The following is a 20,113-nucleotide window of genomic DNA, read 5'->3' on the forward strand; positions in this document are numbered from 1 at the left end:
TCCTGAACAACATAGCTCCTGTTGGTAGCCCTCTTATACAGCCACAGCTATGGCTCTTGCCTGGTTTTAGTAACTGCTCCCTTACCTTTGTCCCTTCAGACCTAGAGTTAGTAACAGGATCCCACTGTTGCTGGTTACTACTGTTTATTTAATGCTAACTGTGTGCCAGACATGGTGCTAAGTGCCTGAATATATTATCTCATTTAGTCTTCACAATCCAATAAATTAGATGGCTTTAGTCCTGTTGTAGAGATGATAAAAGTTTTGGAGAGGATGAAGAGTGACAGTGATGGAGCTGGAAATCAAATCAAACATAGGTGTGCTTATGGTAGAGTCCAAGCACTCAAATGCTATCATATCAATTGTTATCCCCTCGTAAAGAGTCAAAGTTCCACATGGCTTTGCTTCTGTGGTGCCCCAGTCACTCTGGCAACAGGTCGGTGTGGTGTTCGCTCACATACAGAGCCTGGGGAAGGTTAGATCCCTTCTCCACAGATGTGATGGTCAGCCAGGGCTAAGGGCAGTGACCTTCCTCATTGACCTTCCTCAAGGCCAGAGCCTGGTGAAGTCCATGCTATTCTTCCAAGCCATTTAATAACAAAGAACAGAATGCCAACAGTTCCTCAAGTATTCTCTCAATGAAGCTGGGAGAGAGGCTTGACTTACTCAAGATAGAAATTCCTAGTGGGGTGAGAAGAAATGAATATCTCTCAGAGCAGAAGGGGAGAAAGATAGCTCTGTCAAAAAAAAAAAAAAATTGATTTGGTAACTCTGGTCAAGTCTGCTCTTTTTCGTTTCCTGTCTTAATCTTTTTGCCACATTAATGGTGGCAGCTCAACAGATGGAGTAGGCTGAGGCTCTAACAAATTAAATAAACTATGTGCTGAGATTCAAACGGGAAAAAAAGTCCACGCTCAACATAAACCTATTCTATAAGTAGAAAAGCCCTTACAAATGTTTATAACTGTGGATTATGTTTAAGTGACAACCGCTCACGAGACACATTCTCTTCTAGAAACAGACCCTACAAGTGGTGGTTGACATCGTATGTGAAGAACTGTGAGATGGCTCATTAAGCTCTATGGAGGTTTTAGCTCTGCGAGGAAGCATGGATTGCTCAGGCTCCTTGTGGGTAACTGACAAACCTCACTGAGGACTTTAAGTTAGATTTCCATTATGCTTCTTCTGCCTCCCCTCAAAATTTGAGTCGCTGAATTTTGAATTTGCCTCTTTAACCTGCCCCTCCCAAGCGCCAGGCGGGAAAGAAAACACCAGGCCTCCTCGGTCAGGCAAGCGGGCCCTTTAAGGAAGACGAGAGCTGCGCTGATAGGCTGAGGCTCGGAATCCCTGCCATGGCCAGCCAATCCCAAAGCTCTGCGGGGCGAGACCCGGTCCATGCGGCGGTCTCGGACTCCGGCCTGGAGGCCTCTGCTTTGATCAGTGTCCCCGCACTTCCACTGCCCACTGACCAGTGAGTGAGCGCCGGCCGTGCGTGCCAGGCCGGCCGCAGGCTGCTGGGGAGGGCGGGTCCGCGGGGCTGCGTCTGCGTCTGCCGACGCCGAGCTCGGGGCCCCGGGCTTGCCGGGCCGCGCTGGGTGCCCTCTCCTCATGAGTGCCCTTGGCTCTCCCGCTCCTAGTATCGCCAACCTCGTTTCGGAGGAACCGGTTCTAGTGCTAAAGACTCCAGACCTCTCCCATACCTTTGCAATTAAGTTGGGGGAAGTAGGCAGCGCGTTATCAACGGAAATCAGCATACCACTGCAGGAATTCCCAAGTTACTGTGACTGGGTCCAGGATAAGCGGGTGGAGTTATAAATTACAGAAAACCTACCTGAAGCTGTGAGTTCTCGGCTGGAATTCGCAGGGGAAATGGGCTAGTTGGAATGGAACCCAAAGACTTATTGAAAATGACTGTAATCATGCAACCAGTCAGAAATGTAGGTAGTTAATGTGTCATTCGATCAGGAATTGAGTCAGCGCAGAAACTTGGATGGCAGAGATTATGGGTCATGGAATTATCCTTTTTTTTCTTTTTAAAGTGAAATCAAATCCTGGTTCCTAGATGCAACCTGAGAAGGGCTGCCTGGAAGTTGCAGTCCCAACACTTCTTCCTCAGAAATACCCATGCCTGTTGTAATCTGTAGCACAGCTGAGGCAGGGTTGGAGCATTAAAGAGTCCTTTCTAAGGTCTCAGGAGTAACTCAAGGAAAAATGAAGGCAGAAAGGACCCAAATCAGCATTCTTAGCCCTCTGACACACACTGGTGTCAAAGTTGTAAGTAGCAAGGCGTTTGTCACCAATGACAAAGTGTTAGCATTTTTGAAAGACTCACCTTATACAATTTGGTGAATTCAAAGTTACTCCTATTGCAAGGCCACTCTTGTTTATTATATTTTGTGAGTGGGAGAGTGAAAGCTGAGAGTATTCTGGACACCCTAAGGAACCTCCCAGACTTTGGAAAATGGCTTTCTTAGGGTGGGAAAAGAAGGAGAAGAAGGTTGAAAATACTGAATTCCAGGGCACAGTTCACAAGGTGTGGTGCACTCATTTTCAGGAGTGGTCTCCTTTGGGAACCAAGGGAAAGCTCTTCTTCCTGCTTGGCTTCTACCTTTAACCCGTGGGAATATCCCCTGATACATCGAAACTACAATCCAGACCCAAGAGAGCAAGGCCAAGAAAAAGGTAAGCCTAAGTCCTAACTTTCCAGATAGTTTCTCTTCCCTGGATGACTGACATGAGGATTGTCACTCCACTTCAGGGGAGAGTCCACCCCCTTATAAATAGGAGCACTCTAAGGGACATAACTCTGACCTACAGGGTGAGTGTGTGTGTGTGTGTGTGTGTGTGTGTGTGTGTGTGTGTAAATGGGATTAGAGGACAGCGGTTTTCTTTATAAATGTTTGCTGCATATGTAAAAATTCAATGATCCACTCCTACACGCAAAAGAAAAATAAGGAATGGCAACTGCCTGAGCTACACTTTCTCTTGTATCACTCATGCTTTCTGCACATTTGTGGGAAAGAGACACCTTGGTGACTGCCAAAATGGATAATATATTGCTTCTGCCTTCAGGCAAGTTCTGCTCTGCTGTTGGAGACAATGGACTTGGGGCTGTCAAATCTGGAGACAGCAGAGAACTTCTGCTAGATCTGCCCACCCTTACTGGGTGACTGCCTCTGGTCACTCACAGGATGGAGCAGGGCAGCGGCTGAGGGGTGGGGTGGGTAGGGAAATCTCATGACCTCCCAGGCCTGTTCAGGACTCTGCCTCTCCTCCTCTGGCTCAGCCTCCTGTGCCTAGCATTGAAACTGACTCTGGCTCAGAGACCCCTATAAATCTAGGGTGCATCTCTGGCCAAAATACAGGGAAGCCACTGAAGTCTGGCTTGTAGTATACACTCACTTGGAGTCCCATTAGTAGGGATAACCCATTGCATCTGGCATGAAGTATCCTCCCTCTCCCACCATCTTCTCACCAGTTAGCTAGAACCCAAGATTTTCTGCTGAGGCTATGGAAAACAGGAACTCTGTCTGGGCTTCCCACAGAATATTGTGAATTCTGGGTAGAAAGCGTTAGGAATGGCCACTCTGACCTGATGTTCACAAAGTGCTCAACAGCCTACCAAAGAGAATCAGCAGCATCGTTGAAGAGGGTAGAGTAGTCGTAACTTCCCTGAGTTCTGCAGTCTTCTGAAGGTAGAATCAACAACTAACTGAGGTCTTCTGTACTTACCCAATTAACTTAAGAACAAAAATTGGAGTTCTGGACCATCTAGAATTGCCAGCCCACTTAAGAACTTCTTAAGTAAGATAAATAAGATAGACGTTACCATGTATTCATTTAAAATTTGTGTTTCCCAGAACATTTTTAAGTATCCTTCGGTTTTCCCCCTTTTGAGAACTTCAGTAGTAGCTTAAGAAGAAAAAAGTGAGGCTAGAGGAGGATGGCCATGGGATGTTAGCAGTGGGTGGATGGAAAGAGCAAGTGGGTAGGAGAGGGGTAGGGATTATAGGAAGAGTATTGATATAGTAACCTTGAGATACCTAAAACGTCCTAAACTACAAATGCAAGGAGCACAGAGAAATCGGTCTTCAAGGTGTACAATGCATCTTCTGAATTACTCCTCCTCAGAAGCAAAGGTTCTGTCATCCAGCTGTACAGAAGGTAAGAGGGTGGATGGTATTCACCCTGCCCCTCCTAAAAATGAGAGGTTTTTTTTTTGTTTGTTTGTTTGTTTTTAAGTGCTCAGTTCTTCAAGATATACAGTGGGAAGAAAAATCAGGAAACATGAAGCTCTAGAGCAGGAAAAGATTTTGGAAATCATCCAGTTCAATCAGCTGTTCTTATGTAAGTAAATGATGGCCAGACTGGTTAAGTTTGTCCAAGATCAGACAGCTAGTTAGGAGCAAAGACTAGTGTCCATACTGTGTTCCCAGGTCAGAAAATTTTCTTTTTTTACTTTGTCTTAAGCTCATGGTAGCCTGAAAACAGAGCATATGAGGATGCATGTAGAATATATTGTTTTAAGCTTTGCTTTTTTACATTTTAGGTCAAGATGGGGTTTATATTTTCAAAATCTATGAATGAGAACATGAAAAGCCAGCAGGAGTTCATGCTTATGAATGCCCGACTTCAGGTACATTTTTATTTTTTTAATTTTTTAAAAAAATTTTATTTATTTTTGGCAGCGTTGGGCCTTCGTTGCTGTACGTGGGCTTTCTCTAGTTGCAGAGAGCAGGGGCTAGTCTTCATTGCAGAGCACGGGCTCTAGGAGCATGGGCTTCAGTAGTTGTGGCTCGCGGGCTCTAGAGCACAGGCTCAGTAGTTGTGGCACATGGGTTTAGTTGCTTCGCGGCATGTGGGATATTCCCGGACCAGGGCTTGAACCCAAGTTCCCTGCATTGGCAGGCGGTTTCTTAACCACTGTGTCACCAGGGAAGTCCTTCAGATACATTTTTAGATAATTAAGCTTTTATGTTTTTACAGTGGTTAAAGTTTCTGTCACATGTGCTCCAGCACTATGTTCTCCTTAACCTCCCAAAAGGTAAAATGCCCTCGGTGCTCTACCCTCAAAGCCAAGATGAAGTGGACTACTAATTATCTGGTGAATGGGCTTGTTTAAATCTCTAATCTAGATATCTAATGTAAAAATTTCCATACTGCAGGAAGAGATAACTGCTTAGAGTGTATGGTAGAATAATGCCCCTCCCCCACCCTGCCAAAAAGACATCTGCATCCTAATCCTTGTGAATATGTTACCTTACATGGCAAAAGGGACTTTACAATGTGATTAAGCTGAGGAGTTTGAATTGGGGGAGACCCTGGATTATCCTGGTTTATCTGGATGGGCCCAGTGTAATCATAAGGGTCCTTATAAGGGAAAGAGGGAGGCAAGAGGGTCAGAGTCAGAGAGAGAGAGAGATTTGAAGATGCTATGCTGATGACTTTGAAGATGGAGTAAAAGGGCCATGAGCCAAAAGATTCAGGCAACCTCTAGAAACTGGAAAAGGGAAGGATACAGAGTCTCCCCTAGAGCCTCCAGAGGGAATGCAGTCCCTCTAGCCCATTCTGGACTTCTGTCCTCCAGAACTGTAAGGTAATCAATTTGTGTTGTTTTAAGCCACTAAGTTTGATAACTTGCTATAGCAGCAATAGAAATTTTAATACAGTGTGAACATTTGACATTGGATTTATACAATGGCTGGATAAAAAGATCAAAGCAAAGTAGAACATTGTCTAAATGCCTAATATAGGTTATCAAAAGGTATTTTAAAATGTTGTACATCAATCAAGTATTAAAAGTTTGACTGAAATTATTTTCCTAAGGCATCTAACAAAGATCTCTAGGCCTCTGTGGTTCATTATGGCCCTGGGAGTAGACGGTCCTATTGTGAGACATATAGTGAGTGGTTAAAAGTGAGGACCAAATCCAGGCAGCCTGGGTTTGAATCCTAGTTCCACCTCCTGACTAACTGTGTGGCTTGTGCTTCAGTCTCCTAACCTGTAAACTGGAGGTTATAGTATCCCCCTCAGAGGGTTGCTATGAGGAGTAAAGATGACGGTATATAGAGAGTGTGTAGAACAACGCCTCAGGTCTTTCGAACAAAGTCTCTCACTCTATAAGCATTAGTTGTTGCTGTTATTATTGCTATTAAAGAGTGATAAGACTGTCTTGTGCAGGATAAAGATCTCTTTGGGGGGAATGGAACTGTTGAAAGAATAGGCAATTGAATTGTTTAACAGAACAAAGTGACCTAGAGGAGACCAAACATTAGGTTTATGAACCAGCAAAGTATGTCACATACTCAGAGAGTCCTTGTCCAAGACCTCTGGAAACTACAGGGCTTTTACTTTTATGTCAGAAGTCAGGGTCTGTGAAGGGTTTGGGATTTTACTCTACTTGCAAGCTAAGAGATTAGCTTATTACTATCCCATGGATGCTGGCAGAACACAGGAGACACCTACATCAGACAGAGGACTTTATTACTCACAGCACAGCAAGAGCATAAGCATGAGGTTCGTGTCAATTCCCCATGCCTCTCAAGTCTCACAGAGGTGACAAAGATGGGTTCACATGAGTGCTGTGCACTCAGTGGGTTGTGGCACCCTGGAACTTGGGGAATCTGCTGCTTTTCTAGTTAATGAGGAGCTGGTGGAGTTGAGGTGGGGAGAACTTTAACTCCTTCCTCAAGGTTGTTCCCTGCAAACACAACCTCAAGAAATGGCCTGAATAAACAGCAGTCTGGGCCTTGCATTCTTGGCTTACCCAGAATGTGGGGGGGACCTTCAGGGACCATGGCAGATTGCCCCCTCAGTGCAACTGACCAGAGCTTTGAGAACAGCCTTGACTTCTGCCCACTGATCCCAGCGACCATCATAGCTGGTGCTGAGGGTCAAACTGGCCGGAACACTATCAGCACCATTAGTTTTGAGCTTAGCTGAACCAAAGGTGAACCAGGCCCAGGCATTTAGGACAGTCTCTCTGAATCCAAGGGCCTTTTGAGCCAGTAGCTTTGCTTCAGGTGGCAGAGTCGGGGATAAAGTTTTCACCAAAGGGTAGCTACTACTCCTTTATGCAAAACTGAGATGACACCAGGGCCAGGCTGGGCACATCCTCAAATACATTATTTTCATTTGACCAGCAAATGGGTGCTTTCCTTGTAGTTGTCATCTCCTAGTTGACCCACCCAAAAATGGGGATGTCAGGCCTGAGAGTCACAAATTCTCCAGGGGTTAGGTGTTCATTTTTAACAGGAGCTCAATAATAGGCCAATAACTGCCTCCCCATTTTGAAAGGGGTCTGTTATGGGTTTGTGTCCCATCCCCCCCCTCCAAATTCATATGTTAAAGTCCAAACCCCCACTACCTCAGAATGTGACCTTATTTGGAGATAGAGTCTCTACAGAGGTAATCAAGTTAAAATGAGGTCATTAGGATGGGCCCTAATCCAATACGACTTGTGTCCTTATAAAATCTAGACACAGAGACATGCATACAGGGAGAATGCCATGTGAATATGAAGACACCATCTACAAGCCAGGAAGAGAGTCCTGAAACAGAGCCTTCCTTCACAGCCCTCACAAGCAACCAACCCTGCTGACACCCTAACTTTGGACTTCCAGCCTCCAAAACTGAGACAATATATTTCTGTTGCTTAAGCCACCCAGTTTGTGGTACTTTGTTATGGCAGCCCCAGAAAACTAATACAGGATGTATCTGGTGCCTGTGTCCAGCATGTGGCGCTGCTGTACTGGGCAATGGCCTCTGGAGATGGCTGTGATTTTCTCTTTTTCGCCCTGGGATTCTATATTGTTTCTATTGGACCACTTGGAAGGGGTCAGAGAATCCCTGAATGGGAGAATGTCCTCTCATCACTATGAATGTTTACAATAAAAGCAAGTAACACAAAATACATTATATATTTATATTCAGAGGACACAACTGCAGTACGTTGAATCAGCTGAATGTTCTTTAACTTCCCTTTCTCACTGCAAACTGCTCAAACCTTATCGGTTGAATTTTGCTCTATGGGAACACAGATCAAAGATATTAACATAGGTACTTCAGGGGTTATCATGATAGTTTCAGGAGATTAGGCTGTTTCCCAGCTGGGGGAGATAGAGAATACAAATGTGTATTTGCCCTTTGGTTTCTCATCCCAGAATTGGTATTACTGGCTCCCCTGGCCTCTGGAGAGCACTGGGGCTCAGGGGCATCATTCTTTTAGCCAACACTGGTGCCACTGCTCTGCCCTGTATCCTCAGCACTTTGGGCCACCCTGGCACTTAGCACATCCTCCCTGCATGGGACCAAGTAAACATGGGCGCCCACATCCAACAAAGCTATAAACATTGAGTTCCTCCTCTCCCCTCCCTGAAATTCCCTGGCACACTCAGCCTTCTTCCCTAAAGCAGCTCAAGTTGGAGGAGTGGAGGAGGGAAAGAGCAGCTCGGTGCCAGTCAGCAACGGTTTGAATTTACTCTGTTTCAAAGGGCCTCCCGTCGCTGGACTCAACAAACAAATTTCTAACGTATTTAGTCTATGCAAAGTTCTATATATTCATTGCTAACACCATTATTTCAGCTTTGGGGAACCCTTGACCCATCAGCCATAGCCACATTGCATGCCTTTTGGCTGGGGTGTGGGGCTTGCTGCCCCATTGATGTCATGAAAACATCCTTTCCTTCTCCCACTCCAGAGGAGAATGTGCCACAACCAAAGCACCATCTGGGAGTCTTGTTTGGACCCTACCTTTTGTTTCTCAGCCTCATTTAACACATAAGATAGTGAGAGATCTTCACTCTACCCTCCTACTTTCACCACCACCTATGCAAAAACATTTACTTCCAGATCTCAGGGAGCCTTCTGATATCCTCTAACCTGACCAACAAGGGCCCTCTTCCAGAACGCCATCTCTATCAGCATCTTATCCTTGTCACCCAAACTGGCAGGCCGCATGAAGGGTCTGGGATTTTACCCTACTTGCAAATTAACAAGTTAGCCTGTTACTGTTTCACAGATGCTAGCAGAAGATTTTGTTACTCACAGCACAACAAGGAGCATAAGCATGGTGTTGCTGCCAGTTTTCTACGCACTCCAAGTCCCGTGGAGGTGATGGAGGTGGGCCTAGTTGTATGCTTTGGTGGATGCCTGGGTTTGTGACATAGGTGAGGAACAGTGAGCTTATAGAATCTATCACTTTTGTCATGAATGGTGAGCAAGGCTGCTCTTTGACTGGGAAGAGATGTTACTTCATCCCTTAAAGTTGCTTACTGCAAACACAACCCTGACAACTGGCCTGGGCAAAGAGTAGTCAGGGCCTGCATCCTTGGCCTACTCAGCAAGAATGCTTAGGTCCCATGGCAGATTGATTCTTGCAACACATGTGTTGGTTAAGATGATTAGTTTTTCCTTGTTGACCAGGATATACTTTATTATTTATCTTTTAATTTCAAGGAAGGATGACAAAAAGAATATAGATCAATACAGTTGAAGCAGCCTTCCAACCCTAAAGCTGCTTGAGATCTCATCCTAACTGGGGCAGCCAAGGGAGAAACATACTCACCTGTAGCAGTTTTGGAAGATTGGGTTGGTCCTTGAATGTTCCTCATTTAAAGAAACTAAACATCTAGCATCATTTTAAGGCTTAGAGCTATTCTTTTTTTTTTTATATATATAAGAAATATCATGAAATATTTTATATATACAAGAGAATATATTTATAAATTAAGAAGCATAATAAAATGAACACCAATGAACCCATCACTAAATTGAAGAATTATATTATCACAATACCCCTGAAGCTACATATGGGTTCCTCCCTATATGCTGAATGAACCCAAACAGCTAAAGCTGGGCTGGAATGTCCCAGAGTTCCTAGAACTAAGCATGACTCTGAAAATGGAAGGAATGGGCCACTGGGGTGGGAGATGGCATGTCAGTTCTTCAAAGGGGAGGTTTAAAAAACCCCAGTTGAAACACCAGGCCTACTAATATCTTTAGCCTGTGACGGCATGTCTTTTGGCTCTTTTCCTATTTGATGGCACTTCAATTAAAAAGGGTAAATAGAATAAATAAAGCAAAACATTTATTAAAAAGAAGCTTAATAACTATAATCCTTTTCCCAGTGGGTTTTTTTAAGTTCTACTTTTTTTTTTTTGGTAAAAAAAGATAAATCATAACTTGATAATTCCATATTATTGGTGCTTATCTTTCAGAAGAAAGGACCAGAACTAGAGATTCAGCTACATCTTATACCAGTGGCCAGGTTCCCGCCTCTGGCTGTATGTTCGATTCCGAGGGGCTTTTGAATGTACACGTCCCACTCCAGACCAATCAGATCTCTTCATGGCCGGACATGTAGTTGCTTTAAGCTCTCCAAGGGACTATAATGCACAGCCTGGGTTGAGAACCTTTGCCCTTTCCTTTTGCTACATAATTGTAATTGCTGATTGGCAGTGATTTAATATAGCATACATTGGAGATAAACCCAAATAAGTTTTCAATTTAAGTAAGTTAATCATGAAATTAAATCAATCACTGGAGTCTGGTTAATAAAAATTTATAAAAGGCTTCAAATCAAAATGGTTTCTTTTTTATTAACAAGTTGGTTCCAGATGAGCTAGAGGGGATTCATACTACTCAGTATAATAATGTTTTCAGATCATCAGCAAAAGTCAGTTTCTCACTGCTCTGTCTAGCCTCTGTTACTGAGGATGGTGGCTGGATGGCTGTATTCATTAAGCCAAGTATCAATCAGGTAAAAATGAATACTTCCTTAAAAATGCCACTAGATGGCACACCTAAACCAATTTTATATGACCTAAGTGGCCAGAAAAGCATTTTGATGTTATAAAATAGGATAGAAACTGGAAGTATAAAGCAGAAAAAATGAGGGAAGATTCCATGGGTTTTTGCTGTGCTGTAGTGCTTTGTAGGCAAAGCAGTCATGGTCCATGTATAAGATTAGTAGGGCAGTTTATTCATTGTTCACTATGAGCAGGCAACAAACTAATGACTTAAAAAAATACATGAGGGACTTCCCTGGTGGTGCAGTGGTTGAGAATCAGCCTGCCAATTCAGGGGACACGGGTTCAAGCCCTGGTCTGGGAAGATCCCACATGCCGTGGAGCAACTAAGCTCGTGCGCCACAACTACTGAGCCTGTGTTCTGGAGCCCACAAGCCACAACTACTGAGCCTACATGCCACAACTGCTGAAACCCGCAGGCCTGGAGCTGGTGCTCTGCAACGAGAAGCCACCACAATGAGAGGCCCGCACACCACAACGAAGAGCGCCCCCCGCTCGCCGCAATTAGAGAAAGAGCCAGCCTTTGACCTGTAAGTCTATGTAGTGTTTGGTGTTAAGAAAATGAGGTATAGTTATAAACCAAAAATACAGTTATTTAATATATATGAAATAATGTGCTACATGCTAAGCAGGATTCAGACGTGTATAAGGTGCAGGCTCTATACTCAAGAAACTTCTCATCTTATTTGGTGAGAAGAAGGTGAGGTATGCTGCAAATAACCAGATGTTTGTGGTATGAATGTGGCAGGTAGAATAATGATCCCCTAAAGATGTCCACACCCTAATCCCTGAAACCTGTGAATATATTACCTTATATGGCAAACATACTTTGCAGATGTGACTGAGGGAACAGGCCTTGAGATGAGAAAATTATCCTTGATTATCAATGCAGACCCAATCTAAACACACTAATTCTTAAAGTAGAGAGTTAAAGACAAAAGATCAGAGAGATGTGATGTTGCTGGCTTTGAAGATGGAGGAAGGCACCCCCAACCAAGGAATGCAGGTGGCCTCTAGAAGCTGGAAAATGCTAGGAAACAGATTCTCCCCTAGACTCTCCAGAAAGGAACACAGCCCTGCAGACATCTTGATTTTAGCCCATTCAGACCTGTGTTGGACTTCCAATGTCCAGAAGTACAAGATAATAATCTGTGTTGTTTTAAGCCACTAAGATAGTAGTAATTTGTCTATACAGCTGTATATGTTAGGGTTGTTTTTACAACATAAAATATAGTGTAGACTCAATAAATGCTTTTTCAAATATTTAAAAAGTAAAACAGCAAATAATAGCAAATAACTTATGAGAACTTGAAATTGCTTAAACCCCTATAACTCCCAACATCTATAATTCTTGTGCCCTCCCATCTGTTTTTTTGAGGTGAAAGCTGTACCAACATCTTAGAATAAAAAGGGCTTGATGTTCTGAGGAAAGCAAGAAAGTACAGTGTTTGCTTTGTATAGAGTCTTGTGGCGACAAGGAACCCAAAATGTAGAGTAGGTAGTGAAGAGGAGAGGAAAGCAGCCAACTCCATCTATAGCAAAAGATGACGAAGTGGGAGTTGGCTCAAGAACTAGAAATGTCAGGAGACTTAACTAGGAAGTGCCTTGGAAAAAAAGGCAGCATGATCAACACAAGTTCACCTACAGTGGGAGCTACAAGGGAGGCTACAACAGCTTAATTCTTGTGCCTGGATTCACAATTGTCTTCAACTTACCCCTCTGAAACTCATTTCTGCCCATGTCCCCATCCTGGTTACCTGTTCTTAGCTTCCCTCTTCTGAGATTCTTTTTTTTTTAATTGTGGTAAAATACACATAATATAAAATTCACGTTTTTAAAGTGTGCAATTCAGTGACATTTAGTACATTTACAGTGTTGTGCAACCATCACCACTATTTAATTCCATAGCACTTCCATCACCCCAAAAGGAAACCCCATACCCATTAAGCAATCACTCCTCATTCCCCCTCCTCTCAGACCCTGGCAACCACTAATCTGCTTTCTGTCTGTATGGATTTGCCTGTTCTAGACATTTCATACAAATGGAATCATACAATATGTGGTCTTTTGTGTCTGGCTTATTTCAATTAGCATAATCTTTCCAAAGTCCATCTGTGTTGTAGAATGAATCAGTATTTCATTCCCATTCATAGGTAAATAACATTCCATTGTATTAATATACAACATTTTCTTTATCCATTCATCGGTTTAAGGACATAAAGATTGTTTCCACTTTGGGCTATTGGGAATAGTGCTGCTATGGGAATTCTTGTACAGGTTTTTGTTTGAACACTTGCTTTTCAATTCTTTTTGAGTATATATACCTAGGAGTAGAATTGCTAGATCATATGATAATTTTATGTTTAATTTATTCAGGAACCACTAAATGTTTCCCACAGTGGCTTTACCATTTTACATTCCTACAACAATGTATAAGGGTTACCATTTCTCCAACATTCTCACCAATACATGTTATTTTCATTTTTTGTTTGTTTGTTTTTAAATTCTAGCCATTCTAAGTGGGTTTACAGTGGTATCTTATTGTAGTTTTGATTTAAATTTCCATAATGACTAATAATAACATTAAACATTTTTCATGTGCTTTTTGGCCATTTGCATATCTTCTTTGGAGAAATATCTCTTCTAGTCCTTTGCTCATTTCTAAACTGGGTTGTTTGTCTTTTCCTTGTTGAGTTGTAAGAGTTCCTTATATATTTTGGATACTAGATCCTTATCAGATATAAGATTTGCAAATATTTTCTCCCATTCTGTGAGTTGTCTTTTTACTCTCTTGACAGTGTCCTTTGATGCATGCGAGTTTTTAATCTCTATGAAGTCCAATTTATTTTTTCTTTTGTTGCTTCTGCTTTTGGTATCATATCTGAGAAAGTGTTGCCAAATTCAAGATCATTAAGATTGTACCTACGTTTTATTCTAAGAGTTTTATGGTTTCAGCTTTTATATTTAAGTTTTTGATCCACTTTGAGTTCATTTTTGTATATGAAGTGAAGTAAGGGTCCATTTTCATTTTTTTGAATGTGAATACCCAGTTATTTCAGTATGATGTTCATTCTTTATGAACATGAAGTTAGACATTGCACAGTAAAGATTAGGAATCACATAGTAAGTCTGTTACTGACGCAGATGAAGAAGCTGTTCACCTGGGTCCAGGCCCTCTGAAATGAGCATCTTGACTTGTTAGTGGTCTTCAGGTGCCTGAACTTCAAGATGGTAGTAACCTGCTAGTGTCTTTCTTTACCAAAGTTGGAACGAATGGAAATAAGTTAATTTAACTATATTATGAAGGATTGGGTCTAAATGCAAAGAATATACTTAATGAATTTCCTGACTTTTAAAGAGACTTCTAAAAATGTTAAGTAAGTCTCTTTAAGTGTGGGACAAGATACTAATATGTCTGGAACCACTTAGAGGAGTTAATAAAAACACTAAGATTTCCTGTATATTGTCTATGTTGAGAAATGGTAGGAAATGAAAGTAAAATAATTAATAAAAGTCATTGGTAATAGGTCAAACCCCCAAGTTGATCCTTTGCTGCCTAGCCCTTCCATGCTGACAGGTTGGTCCAGGACCCTTCCCACACTCAGTTCTCCAAGGGGGACATTGGTTTTAAGTTTGTTCACAAACTTAAATGAGATCAATAAATCCAGTTATAGATGATCAGAAAGCTTTTCCTTTTAGTTTCCTCCCTCAGCTACAATCCTATTTTCATAAATCTAATCAGAGTCAATTTTAATTTATTTTTAGTTCTTCATTGCTTAAGCAAGCAGGGGATGGAGGGTTACTTTACTTATTCATTAACTTTGAGCATTTACTGAATGCCTAGTATATAAGAGTTTTGGGCCCAAAACTATTAATTAAAAAATGATCCTATGGTTTTAATAATTATCTTCACTTTCCTCTATAAATCTTCATAATATGTACATAATGTGTACACACATACACACTCACTCCATCTTATTTTGAAAAGAATGTAAAGTAGGCTTGCTGTTAAAATCTTTAGACTTCTCATATGTGTCTTGTTTCTACTTCCTTTTCTTCCTTAAGATAACTGACAATATAGGGCAGCAGGGGGAGAAGGATTTTAGAGAAAAAATAGCCCCATAAACATCCTTAATATATAATTAATAAAAGGGAACAAGCTTAAGTATCATTATTCTTGAATAAATTTACAAAAATGCAGAATAATAGTGAATCCAGATTTTAAGAAATGTTTTAGTGTGAAATAATTTTATATTTGCAGAAAAGTTGCTAAACTAGTAGAGAGTTCACATATACCCTTTGTTTAGCTTTCTTTAATATTAACAATTTACAAAATTATAGTAATGATCAAAACCAGGAAATTAACATCAGTACAATACTGTTAACTAAATTACTGATCTTTCTGAAATTTCACCAGTTTTTCTCCTAATATTCCTTTTTTGTTCCAGGGATCCAAGATCTCACATTGCATTAAACTGTTGTTTCTTCTTAGTCTCCTTTGGTCTGTGACAGTTCCTCATTCTTTCCTTGGCTTTCATGATAAGTACTTTTGATAAGTACTGGTTATTTAGTATAATTTCTCTCACTTTGGGTTTTTCCAATGTTTTCTCATGACTAGATTGAGGTTGTCCATTTTTTACATATTATTCTTAAACCACAGGATGCTGTTATGTCTCTCTCATTACATCATACCAGAGGATACTGTTGGTATGACTTATTACTAGTGATGTTAACCTTGGTCACTTGGTTAAGGTGGTGTCCACCAGGTTTCTCTACTGTAAAGTTATTATTTTTCTTATTGATAAATATCTTAGAGGAGATATGTTGAGACTGTTAATATCTTGCTTCTCCTTAAACTTTTGCCCACTGATTTTAGCATCCATTGGTGGGATCTTATATGGAACAATTATTACTGTGGTAATTTTTGCCTAATGGTAATTTTTGTATTTCCTTCATTCCATTTATATTTGTTCATTGGAATAGCTGTCCCTTCTCCATGTATTTATTTATTCAGTTATTTATATCAATATGGACACATGGACCTATTATCCTGTGGGTTATAATTTAGTACCATCATTATTTATTTTATGGCCTAAGTTGTTTTGGCTATTGGGAATTCCTTCCAGTTGGTGCCCTATGTCCCTTTGACGTATCCCATCCTTTTTTGCTCATTTTCTGTATCATAAGTTAGTTCATATATATTGCCCAGGCCTGGAATTAATCACTCATTCAAGGAGTCCTAGTTTTTAAATTAGAGAATGGTATTTAGAAATGAAGATCTGGGCTGTAAGGGTGCTTATTGCTATGGCCACTGTTCCTAGATCCTTTCAGCAAAGACATGTACTTATATACTAACCCATGTATATACACAGACTTACACATAGAAGTATTTCATACTATAAACCATGAGTTCATACTGATACCTCTAATTCCAATGCATTATTATGTTTCATTCTGGCCTTTCCTTTTTCTTTATTTTTAAGTTCTTTATCAGACAGTGAAAAACCCGGCTCTCATTTTCTACAATATATTCACTTCTGTTACAGGATTGCCAATATATACTAACCAGCATACATTATTTGTATGTTCTTTTCCCTTTTACACTATCAACTCAAAATACTGTTTTCCTATAAATTAGGGTATTTCTTCCTGGGCTACTTCAGGGTGGTAATTTCATTTGCAATACAGTTATACTTTGTATTCTCTCCACATCCTGGTTGAGTTTAGTTACAGGGTAGGGGAGTATATGAAACAAAACTATGTTCTAATCATTAAAGCTATACAAAAAGATACACTCCAAGAAGCATCCCTCCCTCCTCATCCTTGCTAACCTATTCCTATTCTTCTCTTTATATATCCTTTCCCATGCTGTCTCTGTGTCTGATCTCTCTAGTCTTCGGTTTATCCTTCCTGCATATCTTTTGTACCATAAACAGATACACGTTTATTTTCTTATGTCCCCTTCTTTCTTACATGAAGGGTAGTGTACCATTGTACCCTTTTGTACCTTGCTTTTTTCATTTAACCGTATATCTTGGAAATCATTCCAATCAGTTCATAGAGCTCTTCCTCATTTTTTAACAGTTACATAATGCTCCATTGTGTGAATATATCATTTATTCAAATGATATATGGGCACTGTATTAGTTTCCTATTGCTATGACAAATTATCACAACACAAAATAATTATCTTACAGTTCTGGAAGCCAGAAGTTTGAAACGGATCTCACTGGAAGAAAGTCAAGCTGTCAGCAGGGCTGCATTCCTTCTGGAGGGTCTAGGGGAGAATCCCTCTCCTTGCCTTTTCCAGTTTCTAGAGGCTGTCCGAATTTCTTGGCTCATGTCTCCTTCCTCACTCTTTAAGCCAGAAGTGTAGCATCTTCATCTCTCTCTAACTCTGACTCTCTTGCCTCTGTCTTTCACTTATGAGGGCCCTTGCGATTACATTGGACCCACCTGGATAATCTCCGCATCTCAAATTCCTTAACTAATCATATCTGCATAGTCCTTTTTGCCATGTAATGTAATATATTCATGGGTTCTGGGGTTTAGGACATGGACTTCTCTTGGGGGGAGGCATTATTCTGCCTACTACAGATACTTAGATTATTTCCAATATTTTGCTGTTACAAATAGTCCTTCAATGAATAACCTTGTGTTTTTACATTTTTGTGCTGTTGGAGGTATACCTTCAGGGTAGAATTCTAGAAGTGGGATTGCTAGGTCAAAGGCACGTGCCTTGTAGTTTTGTTAGGTATTGCCACATTTCCCTTCAGAAAGGTTGTACCAATTTGAGAGTGCCTGTTTTCCCAGTTTCCCCAGCAGAATATGTACTTGCTTTTTAATTTTTGCCAATCTGATAGGCAAGAAATGGTACCTCAGTCTTGCTTTAATTTGCATTTCTTTAATTATGAGTAAACTTGAACATTTTCTCACATGTTTGAGGGCCATTTATATACCTTGTTTTTGTGAATTGTCTGTTTACTGGGTTTTTGTCCCTTGTCTCAACTTTTAAGAGTTCTTTATACGTTGGAGGTATTGATCTCTTGCCTGTGGAATATATTGCAAATATTTTCTCGCAGGTTATCATTTGTTTTTGACTTTATGATGGGGTTTTTTTTGCCATGAAAAAATTTAAAAATTTTTATGTATTCAAATGAACAATCCTTTATTGCCTCTGCATTTTGAGTCTTTATTTTGAAGCCTTTTCCTGTACTAAAGTTAAAGAGGCAGTCACCCATGTTTCCCTACAGTACTTGTATAGCTTCATTTTTTTTTCCTTTGCATTTAGATCCCTCATCCATGTGGAGTTTGTTCCATACATGGTGTGAGATATGATTTTAATTTTATCTTTTCCCAAATGGCTACCTAGTGGTACCTGCAACATTTATTAAAAACTCCATCTTTACCCTCAGTGATTTGAGATGTCACCTTTAATAACCTTCTATATGTACTTAGATCTGTCTCTGGACATGCTATTCCACTGGCCTACTTGTCTATTCGTGTACCAGTACCACAGTATTGTAATTAAAGGTGCCTTATAATATGTTTTGATGCCTGGTTAAGCTAGTATGCCCTTGTAGTTTATCTTTTCAATGTTATTATATGCTTGCTTTTTCATAGAAACTTTAGTATCAACTTGTCCAACTCTTTAAAACAGTTTGTCAATTTTTAAAATTGGGATTGCATGCTTTACTCATAGTCTCTACTTCATTCTTTCTTCCATCTCTAATTTCATTCTCCATTTTTTATTCTTTATCATTTTTTATCTTTCCCCATCTCTTCAATTCTGTGTTCAGGCATATGCTTTTCTAGTTCCCTTTCTCCTCTGTCTTGCAGGATGTTTAGCACTTTAAAAAATCAATTCTGGTAATGAGAAAAGGGGACCAATTAGCCTTTTAGCCCCTCATACTCTCATAGGCATTCCTGATCCCACTGAGTATGCTCAGCCTTGAGACACTAAGAGACCTTAGCAAGTGTCCCCTCCAGAGCCATGGCAGAACCTAAGTCATTCCAAAAGATCCCTGTGACCTGGTCCAGAGGACATGGATGTATTCCTGTGTGCCCACCTTGGTACAAAAAGGAATCACTTCTTGTTCATTCCTTTTGCACATACGATATTTCAGGGTTTTTATGCTTTTTTCCCCCAGGAAATTTCAGAACAAAAAAGAATCCCAGTTTAAAGTGAGTTCACTAAATACCAATTTAGTTGTGATATACGTGAAATATTGCAAAGGAAGCAGCACAGATTTAGGTAGGTACTGAGTAGATATTGTCCTGAAGAACCAGAGTAATTGGGGAGAAACTAGCTTCTCTCTCTTAAGAACCATTTATTTAAATTTGACTGACTATAATAGCAATTTAAAGTATAATTGCTTCTATTATAATCATTGAATAAAAGTATTTCTTATATCTAATTTTTCTTGTCAAGAGATCTGATATCTATTCTAATACTTAGCATTTACTTTACAACAAATATTGATTTATATATGACCATATTATTTATAAAAAAATTAAAAAGTGATTTACAGTTTGTTGCCCATCTTTAATACTTTCTAAGACTTTTGGATCTGATCTAAACCAGAACTCTGAAAACATTCTTTCACACAGAATCAAATCATTATTTCATATAAATCAGGTCACCACTTTGTTGGTTATTCTCTGTTCCAACACCCCTTTCCCTGCCCCCACCTAGATCCATTCTCTGCCCTTGTCTACTCTGCATCCTGGGGGTCTGACCCTTGGCCTTGCATCTCCCACACTCCCTTCCCCTCTGGCTTCTGGTTGGACCATTCATTGGGAGGCACCAGCAGGAGCCTGGAGGGTGGGAAGGCAGTGAGTTCTGGAGGTGGTTCTAAAACATAATTTTTACAGCCCTTCCTACACTTAAACTTCTTATTGCTTAAGTTATTCTTCATGTCTTTGATGAACATCTGTTAATTTTCATGTTTGAACTTATAGTAATGTCTACTGTACAGACTGGATAATAGAACACTAAACTTTTGTACTTGAAAATGACAGCCTTAAAAGCTCATATCAATCACACACACACACGCACACACACACACACACACACACACACACATACACACACACAAAGAGGTACAGTCAACTCCAGCAGCAGCAAATCTTCCTTCCTTTCAAAAATAAAGTTTTTAAATCAAAACATTACTTTAAAACTCTAATCCAATTTTATGATCTCTCTAACTTGGTTTCTGGGGTTTTTAAGGATAAACTCTCCCAATACCCAACTTCTACACTTGTCCAGAAACTTAGGCATTTGCAAAGCAATGCCTCAGAATGTT

General features: G+C 40.5%; 2 protein-coding genes across 15 annotated transcripts in view; one reads left to right on the plus strand and one right to left on the minus strand.

Annotated features, from left to right (window-relative positions):
- The window catches only part of CD274 (CD274 molecule), a 30,606-nt gene extending 28,723 nt beyond the window's left edge, over window positions 1-1,883 (minus strand). For 7 of the 8 annotated variants that reach the window (XR_014248065.1, XR_014248066.1, XR_014248067.1 and 4 more), the window contains exon 1: window positions 1,832-1,883. The gene's annotated coding sequence lies outside the window, so the exon portion shown is untranslated. The remainder of the gene's footprint in view (window positions 1-1,831) is intronic. The other variant, XR_014248069.1, reaches the window with a different exon arrangement.
- Window positions 1,030-20,113, plus strand: part of PLGRKT (plasminogen receptor with a C-terminal lysine) — a 50,662-nt gene continuing 31,578 nt past the window's right edge. For 2 of the 7 annotated variants that reach the window (XM_082404463.1, XM_082404464.1), the window contains exons 1-4: window positions 1,030-1,471; window positions 2,555-2,682; window positions 4,243-4,347; window positions 4,550-4,636. In XM_082404463.1, coding sequence (XP_082260589.1) covers window positions 1,353-1,471; window positions 2,555-2,682; window positions 4,243-4,347; window positions 4,550-4,587 — 390 coding nt within the window. In that variant the 5' untranslated portion in view covers window positions 1,030-1,352 and the 3' untranslated portion in view covers window positions 4,588-4,636. Of the gene's footprint in view, window positions 1,472-1,528; window positions 1,938-2,554; window positions 2,683-4,242; window positions 4,348-4,549; window positions 4,637-20,113 lie in introns of those variants that run through there. The other 5 variants (XM_082404462.1, XM_082404458.1, XM_082404459.1 and 2 more) reach the window with 4 other exon arrangements.

The sequence above is a fragment of the Balaenoptera borealis genome, assembly GCF_965194805.1.
Source record: "Balaenoptera borealis genome assembly, chromosome: 8".
Classification (NCBI taxonomy): domain Eukaryota; kingdom Metazoa; phylum Chordata; class Mammalia; order Artiodactyla; family Balaenopteridae; genus Balaenoptera; species Balaenoptera borealis.